Here is a 23,453-nt window from a genome sequence, read left to right as displayed (position 1 = left end):
TGCTTTCTTTTCACAGTTGTAAAAACATATAAATTGTACATGAAGTAAGTTACGGGAAGGCTCTCTCTTTTATGTCTGTGTATATGTTGTACAATTAGGTACAAGTTGTTGTACAATTAGGTACAAATTGTTGTACAATTATTCCTAGGCCCCCAACAGTATTGCCAGACATAAAAAATACATGGATCCCTCAGACCCTTTGATGAAAATTTACAGTGAAAAACCCAGTAGGTTAACAACACTGTCAAAAAATCTACGGTAGTGTTGCCAGATGTAAACAGAGGGCAATAAACCCCCCCCCTCATAAAAGGCTACAGTAAAAACCCACAGTGTCGCCGACACTGTGCCCCTCAAAATATACATCATAAAAAGCTACGACGAGCCTCAAATAATGATTCGAGCCTCAGTGAAAAAACCCAGTAGGTTAACAACACTGTCAAACTACGGTAGTGTTGCCAGATGTAAACAAAAAGCAATAGACCCCCCTCATAAAAAGCTACAGTAAACCCACAGTGTTGCCAACACTAGGCCCCCAACAGTATTGCCAAACATAAAAAGTACATGGACCCCTCAGGTCCTTTGATGAACATTTACAGTGAAAAACCCAGTAGGTTAACAACACTGTCAATCTACGGTAGTGTTGCCAGATGTAAACAGAGGGCAATAAACCCCCCCCCCTCATAAAAAGCTACAGTAAAAACCCACAGTCTTGCCAACTCTGTGCCCTCAAAATGTACATCATAAAAAGCTACGACGAGCGCCACAACCTTGGTGATTTTTTCGGGTAAGGAGTTGGCAACACTGCGCCTTACGAGAGAAATCCATTAAGGCGATCAAGCCCCACATGATGATTCGAGCCCCAATTGAGGGCCCAGTACTCTCTATTTGCCCCTACTAAGGGGAGAAAATGTAACGCTGCTAGGGTGTTGCAGTGCAGAAGAAACATTTCTTCCTCCTGTTCTTATTATGAAAGGTGTGAATAAAAAACCTGAATTCGTTGATGGACTTCCTGCAGGATCCGATGTCTACATGAACCCTAAACCGTCGTACATCAGTGCTGATCTGTTCATGAAATGGTTCAAAGAACACTTCGTTCCCAGGAAACATCCAGGCAAAACGCTTCTACTCCTAGATGGCCATTCGTCACATGTCCATGCATTAGAGCTTCTGGAGTATGCGGCTGAAGTTGGTGTTATCGTTTTGTGTTTGCCAAATCACACTACACAAGCCCTTCAACCCTTGGACCGATCTGTATTTGGTCCAGTAAAATCATATCACAACAAGGAAGCAACATCATGGATGAGAACCCATAAAGACAGAAATATCACAAGATACCAAGCAGGCTCTCTCATTGGTGCGGCGTGGAATAAAGCTGCTTCTGTTGGAAATGCCATTTTAGGTTTCCGAGCATGTGGCATTTACCCTTTGAATACAAATGCTATTCCCGACTACTTCTTTTCCATTTCTGATGCTTGTCAGTCAGGTCCTAGTCCACTTTCATCCACCCACACCAAAATATCTGACCATAATGATTCTCAGGATCTAGAGTGACCTTCATCGAGTACCTCAGGAAGTCTCTCACCTGTCACAGTTAAACCAACAACCTTGCAAGCAACACAACTGACACCAAAAGTAACTCAACAACCTCCTTTTGTGCCCCAGAATCAATTACCAGGAATAAATTCAAACCCTTCAACATCTACCTGTAGTTCCACGCCCACGGAAAGCCCCAGTACGCGTAAGTACCTCCGCCAGCTGAGTCCCATTCCAGAAGTTCCTCGCCAAGGTAAAATTCGTCAGCCGAAGTGCTCAATTCCGCTTCCAGACTTGCAAAGATGAAACCAAAAAACTCACAATCAACTTCCAGGATCAAGACAGGACAGAAAGAAAAAAACAATCGGCACAAAGCAACCTGCGCCAGATGCTACAGCGAGTGGATCTGAGCAAGACATCAACAATTGTGTGGAATGCTTGGAGAATTACTTCCTCACGGCTTCCATATCTGACTGGATCCAGTGTGTTATGTGTTCGAAATGGTTACACGAAACCTGCACTGTGTATGGAACAATGTGTGTGGACTGTACAAGAAAGTATGTTCGTGAGAAGAACTTAAAGAGGCAGAAGTGAGTCAGTGCGGCATCTCTCCTCGTGTTTTTAATGACTCTCAAAATTCAATGCTTTTGTAATTTGAAAAAATATCCATTTAAATTCTTCATAATGGATGCCAATTATTTTTTTCTTAAAGTGCAAGGACTGTAGTTAAGTTTTCATGTCGATAAATTAAATTTCCACAAAAGCAGAGATGTTTTTTTTCTATTCAGTTATGAAAAGGGGCGGCGTCTCTCCTCGTTTTACCCTACAGGCCGAAACCAAGTGTTAGGTAATAATCAAAATCTAATTATTGATAACAACTTATTTGAACCAGTTTCCAAATTCAAATACTTAGGAGTAATATTAACAAATGAAAATTATATTAAAGAGGAAATAAAAAGTAGGTTTAATTCAGGAAATGCATGTTACTTCTCTCTTCATAAACTTTTGTCTTCTCGTTTAATATCTAAGAAACTAAAAGTTAAAATATACAAAACAGTAATTTTGCCTGTAGTATTATATGGGTGTGAAACTTGGTCCCTTACATTGGAAGAGGAACATAAATTGAGAGTATTTGAAAATAAGATCCTTAGGAAAATATTTGGACCTAAAAGGGATGAGGAGACAGGTGAGTGGAGAAGGCTACATAATTTAGAACTACATAATTTGTATTCATGTCCAGATATTATTAGAAGAATTAAATCAAGAAGACTTAGGCGGGCAGGCCATGTGGCACGAATGGGAGAGGAAAGAGGAGTTTACAGGATTCTTGTTGGGAAACCTGATGATAAGAGACCTGTATGAAGGCCAAGACGAAGATGGAGGGACAACGTTGAGATGGATCTAAAGGAAATCGGTAAGGATGGAAAAGAGTATATAGATCTTGCTCAAGATAGGGACAGATGGAAGGCCTGTGTTGCTGCAGCCATGAACCTTCGGGTTTAAGAAGGCTAGAGAGTTAGTTAGTTAGCTCTCTTCAGTATATCAGGCCACCACGTCTGCTTGCGTAATTTGTTGCACCACGGTAATTCGGTGTGGATTCAGGTGTACGTGTTTTCTTAACATGCGCCAAACGGTCCACGTGAAATGTCCGACTCGAGGAATGCACGTCGGGTTGGTTTCGTAAAACTACGAACAACTCCTACTCGCTTGTTCTACTAAGATCATTAGGCATTTTGGCGTCCTGTGGATTTTTATGGCGAACAGAACAAAATTTTGATTCCGGCATAAATGGTGAGCCTACTGCAAGAGTAGCTACTATACTGCGTACAAAATTTAGGGAGGAAAGTAATAATTATATGGGCCAGTTTTTGCTTAGAACCCATCATTCTTGGAAGTGTAAGTAAGTTCGCAATAAATCAGAACCAAGAAATATTTTCCAAAAATTGGACAACGTCGGTTTTTAACCTTGCTGCTCGGCGCCGCCAGGGAGGCGCGAGGGGGTGCTTGCGCACCCCTTAATTTTCTTCGGCACCCCCTTCAGCACCCCCTACGTTCAACTGAAAATAATAACTGTTAGAGTGTCATATTATGTCATGTCATATTGAGCGCCGAATGTTAAGTACTGAAGTAAGACCGTTATTATTATATGCAACAGGCAAGAACTGAAACGAAATAGTACATATTTTCCTGTGCCCCTATAAAAATCAGCGGCAGTTTTTTTTTCTTTCGTCATCATTGTTCTTTTGTTTCTTCAAGTGGACTGTTTGTGGTTCTGATAATTGTCTATAGCTTAAAGTGAGCTATGTTGTTTTCTTTTTCTTTTTTGCATTGTTGATAAACGGTTTATTTTCCACCTACTTGATCTTCCTCACACTGGAGCAAAAATTGCAGCTGCTTTCAAGGTATCACCAAGTCATGCTCGGGAAATTATTTAATGCAAGTTGTAACGTGAAGGGTAGTTTTCTTGTTAATATGTTCTATGTATTTGTTCCTAGTAACATGCCTGGTAGAAAAAAAACGAACCATTTCAGGATTTTTCAAAAACTGTTAGGAAGAGGCCCAGTGTTCACGAATAAATTTTACAGTTCGTTGTTGGGGTCTGGGATAGTGCAGCAGAAGGGATTTTAACGAAGGTGAACTTGTTGTGCACTTCGCGTTTTGTCCTGAAGTGGCAGACGGAAGGTACATATTATGTACTTACTATGTACCATAGACGTGCGCAGACACTCTGATTAGGGAACGAGGGAAGTCTTGATGAAAGTTCAGTTGGGTGAGAAAACCTCATTTCATCTCACTATTTTATTGTACCCATGGGTATGAAACAGGGGCGTGTGTCTGTGACCCACGAAACGGGATAGTACTTCAATTTCATAGGAGATAATGAACTTCTCCTCCCCCCTTAGTTCCTTTCAACTTTTATCAGATTGAAAATGCTTCACTTTCTTTAAGAGCAAAATATCGTTAAATAACGACGATAAGATTTCTCTACACTAAATTTCTAGGAGAAATATAATAATATAGGGGCTGTAAGGGGGGCAAGGACGGCCACACCTTTCCTTTAGAAAACGAATGTCAACGTAAAAGTACATATTTCTCACGTGTAATTTCATTTCAGTCACAGTTATTTACATTAATTATTATAATGGGAATGCAGGAACACAATAATTACATCAAGTGGTGTTTTATTAGGGAGTATCACTATTATCGGGGTAATATGCCTCGTTTACCTCTCCGAAAAAAAGCCTTGCTTGCCCCTCTATGGAAAAAATCTGCGGATGTCAATGATTAGGAGGGGATTGCCCCTCTTTCCTTCGTGCGCACGCCCATTCCATGCACTATGAATTTTGTACTTCCATTGGTTACATTGAGAAGGTTCAAAAATCGTATTTTTAAATGCAAGGGTAATTTCATTTTGTATTTCACTACATATTTCAATAAGACTGCAACGTGTATCTGAATGTTTACACTCTATCACTTTCTTGGAGTATACGACTTAATACATATCATCATGGCGTCAAGGGGGAGGGCAAGGGAGCAAAGCCTCCCCCAATTTTTGGCACCTTGCTCAGACGACTAGTTTTGAAAGGTTGCATGCGTGTCTCATGTTTTCATTATTTTCAGCATCGCACCCCCTAAATTTCTTTCCGCATCCCCTCAGCACCCCTAGATAATTAATCCTGGCGCCGCCGTTGATCTGAAAGCACCTAAATCAAGCCAAGCAATTGCCCTTGCTTGAAGACAGTTTCTGAGCGTTATTCCACAAAACGTTCCATGCAGTAGTTTCCACAGGTGTCCCACAAAATGTCGGCACGGCCTGTTTTCTAACGGATAATGGAATTGTGAATGAACTTCCACAACGTTTCGGGAAAGTATAGGTCATACCCCTTAACAAAAACAAAATGTTGGACACTGTTTTAGCAATGAAATGGCATTTTAAAATTCATTCAATCACTTCAAAACCAAATCAAACGCTAAACGCAAAAGAATAATTATATCTACTAGAATTTGAAGCTGTAAAAAGTGGCTCACATCATCTCTTACAACCTGGTATGCCATTATTGTTGTGATTACTTTAGTTTTGTTGGGTGTTAATTTACGTATTGCTCTAGCAAGTAGGGAAATGTCCTCTGCCGCCGACGTTGAATTTTCAACTCGAAGCGAGCGAAGGAAGAGTGCGTGATTGATGCAATCAGTTGCTTGCTAGGTACCGTTGTCAAAATGTACGACGTTTTTCACCACATCGGCCACCTTTATTTAGTGCCAAATGTTTGTGTCATCCTGAAGGGTAAACTCGTATACAGCGAAAGCAGAGATGTAATATTTAATGCTGTTGAGTTTTTTTGACAACGGAGGGAAGTTATAAATAAGGCATCACAGGGACACTCGAGCACAAGCAAAACGGAATATTTGCGTCTGTGGTGACTGCGAAAGAAGTGTGTCTGTAACCCACTACGAAGCCAGAGATTCAAGGTTTGAATCCCGGTAGAAAAGCGACGTAAAAGAACCAAACCAATTAATTTCACCCGAACCCAATTCAAACTGCACGTCTAGTCCCAGTCTATCTGATCATAAAATGGACCTCCAACAAACTTCGATGAGGTTTAATTATGATGTTTTGGTATTCTGCGTCGCTTTCTGCCACTTTTGGTTAATTGTGGGGATGTAAAATTATTAGTTTAAACTGATGTAGGGACATTAACAAAGAAAACTCCTATGCCAGGACTCAATACAACGTAACAGTTCAACTGAGAAAATGACGACCCAACCGTCCCCTTCTTTCGAAAAAACATTCTGATATTCCAAATTCTGAAATATTACATCTGCTTAGAATCCCTTCTAGAGCATTAACGCGCGAAAATTTGTGTGGTTTGCTTTCGCTGTTGCCTAGATATTCGCAATAGTTTCGTGGCTACATTAGCCAATTTTCTATTCCAGATATGTAGACAACCAGCAAAAGCAAGTCACACGAAAATCGACGTGAATTCTTTAGATAGAAAGAATTCTAAGCAGATGTATGTTTCCAGAATTGGAACAACATAGCAGTTTTTCGAAGGTGAGGAAATTTCAAAATCAGCTTGGCTGGTGTCGGCCAAAGGTCCAGTGGAACTCAAATACAAGAGTTGCATCCAATTTTTGATTGATTGATTGATTTGGTTTATTTTACTTCGATTTTCTGCCGCTTTTGGCTAATCGCGAACAGAGGATGAGTGGTGATATGATGAAATTGATGAAGGGACACTCACAAAGAACACCCATACCCAGGCCGGGGTACGAACCCGGGACCCCTGGCGTTGTAGCGCGCTGTGATAGCTAACCACTCCGCCACAGGGTTGGCACGAGTCCCAGTTTCTTAAAATTAACAAGCACACGGGTACAATTTAACGGTAGAATTTTGTACATTTTACAGTAACTTTTAACAGTTCAGCGGAAGTTTAGATAGCGAGATCCTGACATGACCACTTAACGCACTCGGTCACCAAGGCGACAATGAATATGAACAATCGAAATTGAGGAAGAGGCACTCATTACCACTGCCCAAACCGTGACTCGAAATCGGAAACTTACGGCACGATCATGAGTCTTGGCTCCGTGGGTCACCGAGGCGGTAAATGCGAAATGAATAAAGAAACAAGTGAAAGTTCGACCCCTTCGTCATGGTGGTCTCGTTCAGGGTAAGTTACTTCCTTGTTACGTCATCGGAAAAGCCCGATGCAGCATCCCACGAGGACAAATAACAATCGGCAATAATAGTACACGCTGGGCGGAACTGCAATTCGGTTGTTTGATTGATGAAAACGACGCTCTGCCCTGCAATCTGCGGTCGACATACAGAACTGCTGCTATGAACACAAATTTGCTGCTCCAACACGTTACGGCAGTATTAACTGCACTGAAAGCTGTTTTCAGTGCGAAAAAGCAAGCCCTCTGCATTACATCGAATTATCCAATGAAAGAAGAGACACGGCTAATCCAGGTAAGCTTTTGGCCCGACGAATTGTACCAAAGTACACTATGATCAGAAACGCCATTTTTTGTGATTAAATGATCTGAAACCGTCAATTTCTGCTGACATCCAACTACCGTAAAATAAATTATCATGACCGTTTTAAAAGTATTAACGGTCATTATCGTTACCCTAATTAATATAATTTTAATGATTCAGTTTTTTAAAATATATGTATATGGTGCATTCAACTGCAATTTATAATCATTGTCTTCTTTAAAGCTTGATAAAATATTCAAATTTAAACAAAGCCCGTTGGGTCTGTTTTTGTAAATTAACAGGCAGACTGTTAAATTTTAGCGGTAGGATTATGTAATTTTAAGGTAACTTCCAACAGCATATTGTATAACGACAGTACCAGTGATCCAAAGATTTCAACCGTTGGCTACCGATTTCAAGTACATGACATATTGTTAAGTGTGCGTGATTAACGACTAACTACGAGTGTATATATTGTATCCTTTTAAAAAAAGAAAAGGGTTGATGCAAAATGCAAGATGATGTTAATGATTGATTGATTGATTGATTGCTTTTAAGTCCACTTTTACGCACAGTAAGGCTAATTGAGACTGGACGTAGGCTACAGTTTAAATTGGGATCCGAACCACTATGGTTATCGAACCCGGGACCCCTTGATTACAAGGCGAGTTGATATTAATGAATGATATTCAATTTTACGTCATCACGGTGTAATCTGGATAGAAATGGGGCAAAGAGGTTCACGTGCGTTAAGGAAAGCGTATGAGAAGCCTTCTTACAGGGAGGAAATTTACATATAACCACATTCCACGGTTGCTGTAGAGGTTCGGAAAAGGTAAAAAGTACACATTCCTCGTGTGATCACGATAATCATACCTCGAATCACTTCGGCAAAGACCATACGCACAATGTTTACCCGACATGTTGTCAACGTAGGATTAGTTCTGTTTGCCCGAAATATGAGGCCATGAATTGTGGAGGAAGTTAGTCGTTGAATATCATCCATTTTATTTGCCATGTTAAAGTTACTATTGTTGATTGTATAGATTATTGTGTTTCGACATTTCTCGAAGAGCAGAAGATTAAAATATGAATCGTGATGAAAACGTAATATTTGGGAACTGCATTGCTGCAATATATGTATGCGAGAGCTCAACCAAAAAATATTAAAATCAACCTAAGTTTTCCTACACGCATTGAAGGCAATGTAAAGTGAGGTAGTGCCGCTAAAATCAAAGAAGTCCGATTAAGGGAAGTGACATAAAACATGAAAATTCATAGGACCTTCACGCAGACCGATACGCGCGTGTCAATGGCACTTGTCTTGTATCCATGCAGGCTTCGGGTACGGAGTTAATTATTAATGATTTTTTCATGTTGTTAAATAATGCCGTACATGGCACAATGCGAAAGCGAGACTGCAACAACGAACGCCGAAGCGGAACAAACTCCGCCCGGTTCAGGTTGCAATGAACAAATAATAAGGTATTGAGGAAACGTCATTCTAATTAACTCTCGTGGTGGAACATGACGGACGTTGTATCCGATACAGCGTATACAAAATGCAGATGGTGCGTTGCCAGAAATGTAATATACCCGAGCGCGACCGTGGAAAAATATTCCTCGGGCGGGGATGCAGGGTGAGGTTCTGGCGGGAAAGGGTAATTCCATCACGGCAACACACAACCGTTGCTTTCCTGATCGCTCGTTACCTGGAAGGGTATAATTGAAGTGCGCCATGTGTGCGGATTGGTACTGCAGTAGCGTGATCGCTGATTTCGTGGTGGGAGGGGTTGTCAGTTGTTGGCCTCCGTCTCAGGGTGGCTACTCACGGGGAATTCCTTGAATTCAGGAAATTCTGCGTGAATTATTGATTCGGGAAATTATACGTGACTTCTGCGTGAATTTATCTCCGTAGACATGAAAAATTGTAAATTAAATCCAATTAAATTTAAACATATTTATAAATACCCTGAGCAGTGGCGACGATTAGAGGGGCAGTTGCCCCCCCCCCCCATTTCGTCACTTTTGTACCGCACTATACTAAACCTTATATACAAAGGGGAAATATACTGTCTTTGCCCCCCCCCCAGTTTTTGGCACCTTGCCCACCCGGTTTTGAAGCCCAATCGCCGCCACTGACCTGATGCAAGTTTTTGATAGTTGAGATTTTACTTTTATGAAGGAAAGAAGAAATCTGCGTGGAAAATAAAACAGAATTCTCTCATTCCGTTTACTTTGTTAACGTCCTTTGCAGAACAATGTATCTGACAGACGGAAGATTATTGCAAGATAAGATATTTTGAAGCTGGTTAGGTAAATTTGAGTTTGAAATTCTTATACAATTAACAATTTTTGTAGATTTGTTTATCCCCTAATATTTGTGACTTGTGTTTGTAGATGAATTTCGAGTCTGAGTATGCGAAGTGGCAAATGTAAACTACGCACCTAAAATCAAATGTTAAATATATATATAGCGTTTAATTGAATTGAATTAGAATTTTTGGATATATTGGAATCGCACACATCCTTTATATTGTTAATATATTTGTGTGGGGGAGGGGGCTGAGAGGCGGTAATATGGAAGGTTGAGAAAAAAATCATCTGCAAGTACCCTTGAATTTTTGGAAAATTCGCCTTGAAAACGAGGAATTATACTTGAATTGTATCATGGTCCTAGAGTAGCCAACCTGCCGATCTCTCTTGCTTACTCTTTCTGTTTAACTCCTTCTCACTCTGTGTCTATGTGTCTTCATGCGCATACCCTAACTTTTTCCGAAGGGGGTCGGCAACCCTTTTCTCCAGGAGGACAAACAATATTTTCTTTTCATGGGGAGCAACAACCCTTTCCTATCGTCTAGACAGGGCTTTAGTCGAGAGTATACTGCGACATTCACCATATTCACCATATTCCCTCTCGTTAGCGTGTATGCCTTCTGCTGCTACACACAGAACTCAAAACATGTCAATTGGCGCTTTTTGGTGCATCAGAAATGCATAAAAGGGTACTTTTATCAGTTACTGTTCCGTGCAACGCAATAAAATGCATCAATTGAGAAGATCTGTTTCAAAGAAACCAAAAATACACGTTTAAAAGTTCAATTGGTGCACCAAAAGTGTATCAACATCGATTTGACGCATTTCGAATTATGTGCGTATGCTTCTTTATTTTGTATTATTTGAAAAGGGAATAACTTTTATTGTACTTTCAACGTAAAAAAAGGGCAATGAACAGAATGGAATGTTTCACCATTTGTTTTCCAGAGGAGGTGACAAATGCTCCTTCTTGTCCCCACTGGATACGCCGATGACCTCTTCCATCTCTCCATATCTCCTGTTATCCTTCTCTCACTATTTCCTTCCTAAACTAACGGGGTGGTCTTATTTCTGGTTTTCCACTGGATAGGACGATGATCCTTAGTCAATAATAAACAAAACGAGCGTACACCAGTCTAAAATGACGTACTCTGGATGCCATTCATATACTCGTACCTATATACAAATACTCGAGTAGGTGATCTTCAGATATAACAGGGTGTCTACCAAATAACAAATCCAAAATTCTTGACTTTTTCATGACTTTTTATTGATCTTTTTTTCTTATTCTTCACATTTATTTAACAGGGTGTCTACCAGTCAAGAATGTCAAGAAAGTGAAGGAAAAGTCAATAAATCAACAGATAGGTCAAGAAAGTCAAGAGAAAGTCTAGAAATTATGCTTGAGGCCAAGAATATTTGCTATTTTTTACAGTATAGTGAACTTTCTTCGTATACCTGTACTAGGATTTAATAAAATTGAACATTTTGAAACCTGAAATTGGATTGAGCTTGGTTAAAAATTTGTTCACTTTGTTTCTTAAGAATTACATTCTTATGTGCTTGAAGTTTTGTAAAAAAATATTAAATAAAGTAATGTGGTCATTCCCCATCCAGGATGAAGTCTGAAGCATTAATTTTTACATGCATTAATAATTAAAGCAAGTCTAAATCACTTGTTAAAGTATAGCTTCAGTTTTCATCTTAACTGGCCTTGTGGTAGGGGTTTATCGATTGGGTTCGATAAAAAGGGGGGAAGGAAAAAATGGTCAAGAAAAATTCAAGCATTTTGGATTTGTTACTTTGGTAGACACCCTGTTTAATCAGCCGCCTACTTATGTATAGTTGGAAATTAAGAAAATATATATATTTTTATTCAATGAACACCCCTTACCACAAGGCTGGTTAAGATGAAAACAAACTGTATTTGAGAAGAAATTTAGACTTGCTTCAATTATTAATGCATGTAAACATTAATGCTTCAGACTTCATCCTGGATGGGGAATAGCCACATTACTTCATTTAATAATTTTATAAAACCTCACGCATACAAGAATGTAATCCTTAAGAAACAAAGTGAACAAATGTTAACCAAAACTCAATACAATTTTAGATTTCTAAATATTCAATTTTATCAAATCCCAGTACAGGTACATAACAATGAAAGTTCACTATACTGTTAAAAAAAAATAGCAAAAATTTATTACCAAAGCATATTTTCTTGACTATGTCTTGACATTCTTGACTGGTAGACACTGTATAATCGTAAGATGCATTTCAATTTAATATAATAATCACGCATAATTAAAATTATCGCCAGCTAGAAACTAATTTATGCTTACGCAGAGTTCAGTAAGCACAGTATTTCATCCACCTTAAGTGTTTACTGAAGTAGATAACGGTCTAAGAATACACCGAGGTTCTACTTGCCAATATTACCACCCATAATTTACTCAATGTACACCCAACGGCAAAAGTAATAATAGACGAATTGTACATCATTATTTCCATTCAGTCTGTTCTCCATAATGTGATGGTCATGATTTTTAATAACAACGTCAATGAGCAGACAACATCTGCTTAGCATCAACAAAATTCAACTCCTTAAAACAACACAGGATGTCGAATAAAAAAATATTAAAATAACGATGGACAAATTGCCTTTTGTTTCTTTTCCGTTTACTGTACTAATCATGCATAATCTAATTCAGATTTCAACATCTTCCTTACAATTGTGGAAGTCAACGAGCCCTATGGTGCGGTGCGAACTTCCCACCTGCATACTGCATCTCAAGACCAGTAAACACAGAGCAGGCAGGAGTAGGGGAGTCACTTGTGTGGAGATTTACAGAAATACTACGGCGGAAGGCACCTTTTCACGTAATAATATCCTGTTTCTTCTGTTATTACAATGCCACACTGCACCGTAAATCACGAATTAGATCACAAGAGATTTCTTTCTGGACGAACGAGACAGACGTAGCTCCTGCCTCGCTCACTTCCTCATTTACGCTCCTCCCACAAGGCTACAGTAACGCTTCTCATTCGGCAGTCCACACGTGCATACGAGAGCGCTCTTTCACAAATACGGCGGGTTGACCTGACCTGATCCTGATAATACCGTAAGGTCAAGAAATTCTAAGTGAAGACATTTTGAAATATATAAACGAGAAATGGTCTGGTCCCTTTTGTGGAGTGAGAAGGCATGACCAAAATGTCCAGAAAACAACTTCTTTCTTTAAAAAAGAACAATTTTTGGTTTACGAAAAACTTGAGACAATTACGCCGACAGGACATCAATAAGATTTTGCACAAGAAGGGCAGGTCTGGATATACGGTGGGCTTAAGGAAGCTAAAGTCCTGGAAATTGCTTTCAAAAGCCCACAATATGAAAAGTGAGATATTTGAAATCAGATAAGAATATAAAATAGTATAAGTAATCAATTGGCATAACTTAGCCCAAATGTTATAACTGAAAATGCATATGGATTGAGTTTCCCAGGGCTCCCTCCGTATATGTATATATCCTGTATAAGAGGGTATGAATCCACATATTTTGGGACTTGAGGCATTTTTGTATCTCGGGTAAAGGTGTATTGATTCATTCTACTGAACAATGTTGCAATTATTGCCTGTCTGTTACATTCTCTTTAATAATGTTTCTATTTTGTAACAAAATGTACAATTTATAGAAAATAAACACTGAAAAATAAAACTTGGTGAAGAAAATATACCCTGCCCCATAAAAGCATAATGTTAATTCGCACTCACATTTTATAAAGCATAAAACAGTAGTTCTGAGTATCTCTAATAAAAATTAGTGCTGTGGTGGGAGTGACAAAAGATCAAAAACCTTTAATGTATAAATAATCGAGCGACATTATCACGACAAAACGGCAATTATCTCTAGAGACAAGATTAGATCCGAAACAACCTGCACCACCTGTCTGCCAATCACGTCGCTTTTAATTAGTCTTTCACGTCAGCCAACCTCCAGAAAAACTTAACTTTATATTACGAAGCTCCACAACAGCACTGGCAAGGGTGCGGGGAGAAGCGAGAGGTGCCTGAAAGTTCATCTTCTACAGCGTTTCTTTCTCCCCTCCCTCCCCCATCCAAAAGAGGTGCTTAATTAAGACTCCCCCCAATCATCTCCCATGTCAACAACGATGTTAGAAATGTAATTAATTTGGCCCATTCTTCTGTACGTCGAGCTTCCGAGTCTGCTACCTGCGACGGTGTTGAATGTGTGATCTTGCGAGAGGAGAATGTCGTGTTCTCGGCTCTTATTGGATTGGGAAAGGTCTTGCATCCACGTGGCTGCTAATGAGCGAGAAGCGTCGATATGATTAATGCCTATTTTAATTAAAGAATTGTGTACGAGCTATTCAAGTTTTTTAATGATTTTCTTTAGTTTTAAGTCCACTTTATGCACCCTATAGGCCAATCGGGGTTGAACCTACAGTTTAAAGCGGGATCGAACCACGAGGTGCCTCCACGAGGTGTCGAACACGGAAACGCTTGATTACAATGCGACGACGTTACCAGTATCCCATCGGGTAGACGCACAGAACTGGCCGCATATAAAGTTGAGCTGGGACAAGTGTGCACGTAGACTATTCAAGTTGTTACAGCTTTTCAATTACGGTATTAGTTGTTTCCACACGATGTTCAGGATTTACGCACAGTGCGCTACGACGTCAGGGGTCCTGGGATCGTATCCCGGACTGAGCATGGTGTTTTTGCATCATATCACCACTCATCTTCATCGTCGCGATTAGCCAAACAGACAAAAAAACGACGTAAAGTAACCTAATTAAATCAATCAATTCAGGGTTTACATATAATTGTGTTTACCATTCATTGGAAAATTACATTCTCGAAAGCAAGTTAATTACAGTTACTTTGACCAAAAACTAACTTTCAAGGAAGGTTATCTAAGTGTCCCTCTCCGATTTCCATTAAACTTGGCAGGTGTATAAAGGGGCCCAAAGGAAGGAATACGTGTTTTTGTTTTTTTTGTTTCGGCTAAAAAACGGTTTTAGGGTGCAAACCACCCTCAAATGTCAAGATGAGGAGAAATTGAAGTGAGGATCTGACCCCGAAACCACGTAAATATGGCATAGGAAGAACACGCACATATAATTGGAACGCACACAGCACAGAAGTGTAGGATTGTCGGTACAAAAGCAAGTGCTATCGCGAAGGACGATAGCGGTTGAAGTTCTGTGCTAATAATACTGGCAGATACACAAGTGGGACACTTGAGATATGAAGTGCATATCACTGGCAAACACAGCTCTGTGCTGTGTGTGTTCCAATTATATGTGCGTGTTCTTCCTATGCTATATTTACGTGGTTTCGGGGTCAGATCCCCACTTCAATTTCTCCTCATCTTGACATTTGAGGGTGTTTTGCCCACTAAAACCGTTTTTTAGTCGAAACAAAAAAGCACGTATTTCTTCCTTTGGGCCCCTCCATACACCTGCAAAGTTTCATGGAAATCGGAGGGGGACACTTAGATAACCTCCCTTGTTAGTTACAGCTAATCTGTTTTAAATGTGACTCAGAGTTACTCTTAAAAAGCAACTGTAAGTTACTCTTCAAGTTACAATATTCCAGATGATGTGTTTTATGCATGAACCAGGAACAGACTGTTCTTTTTTCACTAATTCCAGCTTAATATTAGAATTAATTTTCATTAAATCATAATAAACTTCATAGTTTAATTATCAAAACGGTTAAGTGAATTTGCTCGTAACAAATGCATACATGAAAGATTTAAATTTTCAATTCCTGTTCTTTTAGCAAATATTAATTTTGCTCATTACTGTTAAAGTATACACAGTGACACGAGTAACTACAAAAATAACTATTGATTTCGTTACTCATTACCTGAAAACGTAACAGAGTTACTGTTACTCATTTCAAAAAGGAACAGAGTTAGAGTTACCGATAATGGAAATGTGCAACTGTCTATTGTAACGGCGTTACAAGAAAGTGGAAAATGAACAATAGAGCGCCTCAGACTTGACAAACAAATTAACTTAAATACTTGGTAAAATATAAGTAGAGTTATAACGTTACAATAACTTTAAAAATTCCTGTAGTTCCTACCAAAGTGTCATTTGTGTATGTTCATTGAAATCTCATCACAACTGAAGGGATTAACTGTATATGTGCCTGGTTCTAAAAATTTTCTAACCGTATTAGCACAGATGCGTTTATCTGTGGAATTAGTGAAACTTTATAAAGCATATGTTTCCAGCCAGTCAAACCAATTATGATTCTGGTGTCAATATTATCATCAATTATGTATTTTTGTAAGATATTACGAGATGAATACTATTCTAAGAACGAAGTTAACGCAAAAAAACTACGTGACTTCTGAGAAATAGTTCCTTTCCTTTGTGTTAGTTCTAGTGTGATCGTTCCAATGAAAATATTGGTCGTAGCTGTACATCCCCCACACAACCACCCAATATCAATTAAATTCAAATTCTCTACTTTGTCAATCACGACACACACACACAAACATCCATGTCTTAACCTGGATTCGAATCCGGGACTCCTGGCGTCGTAGCCCAGCGATCTGCTACGGAACCGGAAATGAGCAATGGAAATTCATAATTTCATACAAAAACTTGTTAAATAGTACGAATTAAGTGTCCACGCTGGTTGCCATATCTCGACCCCTTTCAGCTATAATGGCCCGATATACTCCAGCAAACTTTTTAAATGTCCCTCGTAAAATCTTAAATTATAACTTTATTATAAATTATTATTTGTGTAAAGATGCCTCAGACTTTGCTTCTATCTCTTAAATGTGTTTCTCTGAATCTATTACCCATTTCTTTGTTGTTTGTTTCCTTGCTGTTGACTTCATTCTAGTTACAAGATCTAAATCCCGAATGCTTTTACTGTGAATGTAAATTGTTGCATGGGAATTCCGTGGAAAATAAATTCGCTCCCTTTTTTAAACCGCGGTTCTAAAGCTTACTATTGTAAGTAATTCCTTCCGATTCACTCTCGTACTTAGTCTTCTAAATTCATTACAAGGGAGTAATAATGCTTTTTCAGGTAAAGACGAACGGGTATGCAAATCTTCCATGTTGCTCGTGTCCTCTCTGAAACCTCATTGTACGCTGCCGAGGCGCAATAGTTCGTCGGATTAATGGCATTTGAATTGCTAATTCCGAGTGGTCTTTGTGCGATCCACAATGGTACAAATTCCGACCTTCCTGCTCCAAATCCCAGAACGGACTTGACGTCTGTGCATGGAGGACAAACTAGGAGAGTTTCTCAGCTGTCGGAACTGCGCTGTGACCGTAAAACGCGGCTGCAACCATGTTTGTTTGTTTTTCTTTTTAATATATGTTTAGCTTATCTAGGTAGTGTTCATAGTAAAAAAAAATGACTGGAGAAATGGCAATCTAAAACCGTTAATTTCAACTATCGTAAAGAAACATTACCATTACTATTTTTGAAATATTAACAATAGGGCGGAGCCGATACTAGTGGTATCGGCAAGTATCGGTTGGAATTTATTTACCGATACCAGTCGATATTTTTCCGGCATTTTTATCTTTCACGGGATCCGCAAAAATACTGCACGACACTTAATTATCCTGAAAATTGAGCAAAATTCGAACTACCTTTCTATTTTGCACCAATTTTGCGGTAAAAAAAACTGGATTTTGTGATTACTCAGATGCAATTTTTGAATACGTTAAAGCAAAGTTCGTGGTAAATTGATTCATACAAAAGGAGTAGAATACTTATGCTACGCTCTCATACTGATCATTTTTTTAAAGCTTTCAATTATTACAATTTTCAAGTATCGGTTCAAATTGGTATCAGCTCAGCCCTAATTAACAATTATAGCATACTTAATCAATGTAATTTTAATGTTTCATACCCGATTCGTCTAAGCTTTATTAAATTTTAAAGTCGCAATAAATTGTTTTAACGCTATATTAACACAAGGCATTCTAGCAACCACGGTTAAGGTGAAGGGACCTTTAACATTGTAAGGTCACATCCAGGCTCCGTTAGAACGTTAACACTCTGCTATACTGCAGGAGGCCTTAGAAAGAGCGCTTCGCGGGCTAACAGCAGACATCGTTCGCCGAACAAACAGGCCGAGGTAGCAAGAGGCAGAGGTCACTCACTCTTCCAGAAGGGTGCAGCGAGCTAGCTATGGCAACCGGGCTCGCTCATTCGCGGACCTGGTTCTCACAGACACACCTCCCATATTGTCGTCTGCTGCAAGCCCGGGAAGCGATCTTTTTAAGCCCTCGTGGAGTATAGTTGCAAGTCAAGCACGTATTTAAGGGAGGGGGGTTCCAAGGGGTCCGACCGCCCCCCCCCCCCGATATACTTGCCAAGTACTTAAAATTAAATAATGAAAAAAACATTTTTAGCATTTGTTGTATAATCCATGGTTATTTATTTCCGTCTAACTTATTGGAAGTCAAGCATTATATTGGGATAATATGGCCTTGAAGGACAATGTCGAGTCAGATTTATACAGACTACTAATGATAATATGCATAAAATATTAATCAAGAAATTTACTTTTCGTCAACAGGATCTGACAGTCTTTTTTCTTGTTATTCAATAAATATTCAATTCTTGTACAATGCCGGACATTTCTGTAAACAGCATCTTTTCCATGGCCTGGTGAAAAATTATTCCGTACACGGGCGTGTTGTAGTTTTCACAAACATATATGTATTATAAAGAGTTTTTCGATGGTAATGTGACATAGCTGTTAGTAGGGATAAAAAGCCAGTTCTGCAACAGAAAGTGGTGCTTTTTTTGCAACCTTAACGAAAAATATCGTAAGGCAAACGCGAAAGTGGTGCGCTCGCAGTGTTGCCAGCCCACCCCAAGAAAAGTTCACCATGTGATCTTTTACAGGCGAAGCTAACCTACAAATAGGAGTTGGCAACACTGACTACTTGCTTCTCAGCGTCTTGGAAAACGTCTTAAGACAAATATCTTAATCTTTAAGAAAGTCGACTTCCGGTTTGTCAATTCCGGATTCAAGAGACTAATCTACAAATAGGAGTTGACGGCGTAATATATTGTAGCCTTCTAAGATGATAAGTTTGCAGTAAGATGAAGAAGAGTTGCTGATGCTAACTGGCAATAGTGGTTGGTGGTGGTGCAGTGTTAATATTTTCCCCCCTACTCCTCTATTTTTTTCTAGCATACTGATATATTGCAAAGTAGTATAATAAACCTGCTTCTGCAACATTAAGTGAGTCGCAGTGTTGCCAGCCCACCCCAAGAAAAGTTCACCATGTGATCTTTTACAGGCGAAGCTAACCTACAAATAGAAGTTGGCAACACTGACTAGTTGCTTCTCAGCGTCTTGGAAAACATCTTAAGACAAATATCTTAATCTTTAAGAAAGTCGACTTCCGGTATGTCAATTCCGGTCTGTCAAGAAAATTTTCTTAAGACAAAAATCTTAAGACGTTTTTCCAAGACATTGATTTTCTTGGCTCCTAATTGAGCTAGGATGACGATTTTAGGTTTGTTGGATAGGATTCGACGAGAACTATTTGACTGGCAAATAAAATCGATTCTACCCCCCTCTACTTTTTTCTAGCATATTGATTTATTGCATGCTAACCAAACCTCTTGGGAGGCAGGGGGCTCTTGTAACGCCACGTGTGTATGTATGTAATGTGATTTGTGAGGGGGAAGAGGGGACCAAAATTTTAATTTTACGGCTAGAAAATTTTTCTATAAAATAACCATGCCTATGAACCTGTTTGGCTTCAGGAAGCAAACTATGGAAGTGGCCGTCCAGCCTACGTCGTCGTCGAACTTCAACGAACTCCTGCCTTCCATGCTATCTAAACTTAACGGTCTGTTAATTATACACTTGAATAGCATCTTGACCCAGTACGACGAGGATGTGGGCAAAACTTTCTATGTATTCAACAACAACTTGAATTATTACCAGTTCCCCATCTCCGGCAAACTTAAGTTCGACATGAATCCCGAGAACGAAGGGGAGGCCAAGGTTTCCTCTGGTAAGAACATCTATCGCATCAAGCACGATAGGATGGATGCGACTACAACGTACGATGTGTCTGCTGGCGATCGCCTGTACGTGGAGCTCTTGGACGACTACGATAAACTCATCCCTCTTTTCATAGAAATGAAAATCACCTACCCTATAATAAATAAACATAGCAACAATGCCTAACGATATTTTTGGTCACACCAAACGCGACGATCACGGCGACGAGCTACTCATGCTCGACGTCAGGGTCAAAAAGTTGCGAAGCGACCTGCAGGCCCTGCAGTCCACGCTCAACTCCAGCCTCCAGTCAGAGATAGCCAGCCTGCAGTCTCAGTGCCTGGACTAGGGATGGCCAAACGGATCCGGATCCGGATCCAAAAGTTCCGGATCTGGATCCGGATCCGGGTCCGAAAGTTTCGGATCTGAATCCGGATCCGAGAGTTTCGTATCTCAATCCCATTATAATATTACCACACCTTAAAAGGTATTATGATCTTCGATTACAAAGAAATTTTTCATTAGTTAGTTAGTTCTATAAGAATTTTTTTCAAGTGTTGAAAAAGTGTTGTTCCTAAAATACTTTGCTACGCATCGGCTAACACACTTGTGCACAAAAATAATCTTACTTGTTTAACATAAAATGTCAGAGGTGATTTTGTAAATGCCATTGAAACGAATATGTATTCATTCGAATGTATTGGAAATGAAAACACACATAAATGTGAGACATTCCATTTCAGGATGAAACCTTTAACACATATAACAAGATAGAAATGTTATACAAAAATTATACAATTCTTCTACAGTTACAGTTTTACAAATTAAAATAAAACATTATAATATATGCAGTGTTATATAACGGTTTTAGGGGGCAAAACCCCCTCAAATGTCAAGATGAAGACAAATTGAAGTGAGGATCTGACCTCTGTGTCCCCCTCCGATTTCCATGATACTTGGCAGGTGTGTGTATAAACGGGCCCAAATGAAGAAATACGTTTTTTTTTTGTTTCGGCTAAAAATCTGTTCTAGGGGTCAACCTCTCCTCAAATGTCAAGATGAGGGCAAATTGAAGTGGCAAATTGACCCCTGTGTTCCCCTCCGATTTCCATGAAACGTGGTAGGTGTATAGAGGGGCCCAAAGGAAGAAATACGTGTTTTTTTGTTTCAGCTAAAAACTGTTTTAGGGGGCAAAATCCCCTCAAATGTCAATTGATTGTTATTTTTTTACTTCGCGTTTTGTGACTCTTGGCTAATTTGCGAAGATGGGGATGAGTGATGATATGATGAAAGTGATGAATGGACATTTACAAACAACCGTGCCCGAGCGGGATTCAAACCCGGGGCCCCTGACGTTGCAGCGCGATTTGCTAACCACTCAGCCACAGGGTCCGGCCCTCAAATGTCAAGATGAGGACAAATTGAAGTGGGCATTTGACCCCTGTCCTCCACTCCGATTTCCATGAAATTTGGCAGGTGTATAGAGAGGCCCTATGCCCCCTGTTTCTTCCTATGCCATATTTACGTGGTTTCAGGGTCAGATCCCCACTTCAATTTCTCCTCATCTTGACATTTGAGGGGGGGCTCTATACACCTACCAAGTTTCATGGAAATCGGAGGGGGAGACTTAGACCTCCCTTGTAAGTGTATTAATTAATTACAAATCGCGCACGCGCACACACACACACTATATATATGTGTGTATGTATGTATATTATATATATATGTATATTAGCAGGTAACAATATGTTACAACCACATTCTTACATTCCAAAGAAGCGCATGTGGGATGGCAAAACGGATCCGGATCCGAAAGTACCGGATCCCAAAGTTTTGGATCCGGATCCGAAAATTCTGAATCCGGATCCGAAAAATTTTAGGATCCGGAAACAACCGGATCCGGATTTCGGATCCGCCAGGATCCAGATCTGGCCATCCCTAGCCTGGACCCCGTACTCAAAATTGACGCCGAGCTCAAATCGCTGCTGCAAAAGTACACCGACCTCGCGTCAATAGCCAACTTCGACAACTTGGCACTGAGCGTAGGCAAGCTCCAAAACGAACTTGTGAAGCTGCAGCAAGCGCAAACTTCTGACGTGGAACAGCTGAAGCGACACTTGCAGGACCAAACGAGCACCATCCAGACTGAACTGCAAAATATTATCCAGACCATCAAGACTCAAGATGACTACGATCGCGTGAATGCCAGTATTGCCAAATTGCACGAACAGTTTCAATCGTTCGAAATTCCTACGTTGGAAAGCATCAAGGCTGAGCTTCAAACGGACGCTTTGCATGCAGCCATCAACGAAGTCAAAACTAAACTCCAAACGCTACAGGACTTTATCGACAATCTACCTTCGTCCAGCGAGCTGAACGCTATTGCCCGTAGCGTGGCCAACATAAAACTCCAGCTTGAGACCTACGAGGATTTCGGGAAGCTGCAAGGTACCATAGCCCATATTGAGGATGCTCTCACCGTCATCAAAAATGATCTGGCAAACGTACACGAAGCACTGGATTCCAAACTGCCTGGCATCAGGGATACTCTGGCCAGCGTTCAACAGCAGATCTCCAAGCTGGAAAATCTAAACACCGAATCAGAGTTGTCGCATTTTCATCACTTGATCGACGACATACAGGCTAAGTTGGAAACTTTGCAACAATCCACTCCCACCCAGGACGACATAACACAATTACAAGAAGGCATACGTGCTGCTGCTGCTGCCTCAGAGTTGGTTGCGATGAAAAAAACTTTGGAGTCGCTCCAAAACACGGTGGCCACCCTGCCTACCTCGCAGGAACTGAAAAGCGTGAAGAGGGCTCTCAACCGAATACTCAAATCCGACGACATCGAAAACATCCAAACCGAAATTGAATTGCTTCGGGAGTCTGTTGCAACCTTACCCACCAACCAGAACATAAGCGAGCTACATGCCTTGTTTGCGGAAATTAGAACCCAGGTCCACGACCTCGCAACCCAGAGCTCCAAGTTGACACTCGTGGAAAGTTTGCAGCAGATTATTGCCAATGTGAAAGAGCAAATTGGGAGCATCGAGGCGAGTCAGGAATCGGCCATAGCCAATTTCAGTACCCAACTACATGAGTTAAACGAAAAATTCAAGAGACTAATTGTCGATGTGAAGATCAAGCCCGATTACGACACTGTTGTAACCTGGAATCGGTGAACGGTAGATTGGAGGATGTGGAGAGCGAGGTTCGAACCAATGTAAACACCCTGAACGCCAGCATCGACAATCTCAAGTCCACTGTTGTCATCGAACTGTACAGCATTCCAAACAGGGAATTTCCCTCGCTCTTCCATCCGGGTGCTAAACTCTACATGCTGACTCCTGCCAAAGCCTATCACCAGTTTTTCATCGCTGGCACACTTCAGTTCGTCAAGGTTTCATACTGGTCTTTGCCTAACGCAACCCACTACCCAACCATGACCGTGACGAACATCAGTGACGAGCCTAAAATAACAGGAGTGGAGTTGGCCGATTTCACCCACCCCGAAACTCGCGAGACTGCCTATGCCGAAGATGCCACTCAAATTATCGACATAGAAATAGGTGATAA

The 23,453-nt window shown here is 40.2% G+C and overlaps 1 protein-coding gene across 1 annotated transcript in view; it reads right to left on the bottom strand.

The window, feature by feature from the left end:
* Nucleotides 1-1,699: 1,699 nt before the first annotated feature.
* Nucleotides 1,700-23,453, bottom strand: part of LOC145985601 (proteasome activator complex subunit 4B-like) — a 158,754-nt gene continuing 137,000 nt past the window's right edge. The window contains exon 28 of the mRNA XM_083119672.1: nt 1,700-1,826. Coding sequence (XP_082975798.1) covers nt 1,700-1,826 — 127 coding nt within the window. The remainder of the gene's footprint in view (nt 1,827-23,453) is intronic.

The sequence above is a fragment of the Lepisma saccharinum genome, chromosome 3 (assembly GCF_977018435.1).
Source record: "Lepisma saccharinum chromosome 3, izLepSacc3.1, whole genome shotgun sequence".
NCBI classification, from domain to species: domain Eukaryota; kingdom Metazoa; phylum Arthropoda; class Insecta; order Zygentoma; family Lepismatidae; genus Lepisma; species Lepisma saccharinum.
The sequence above is the reverse complement of the archived record's forward strand: the minus strand, read 5'-3'. Positions and strand labels throughout refer to the sequence as shown.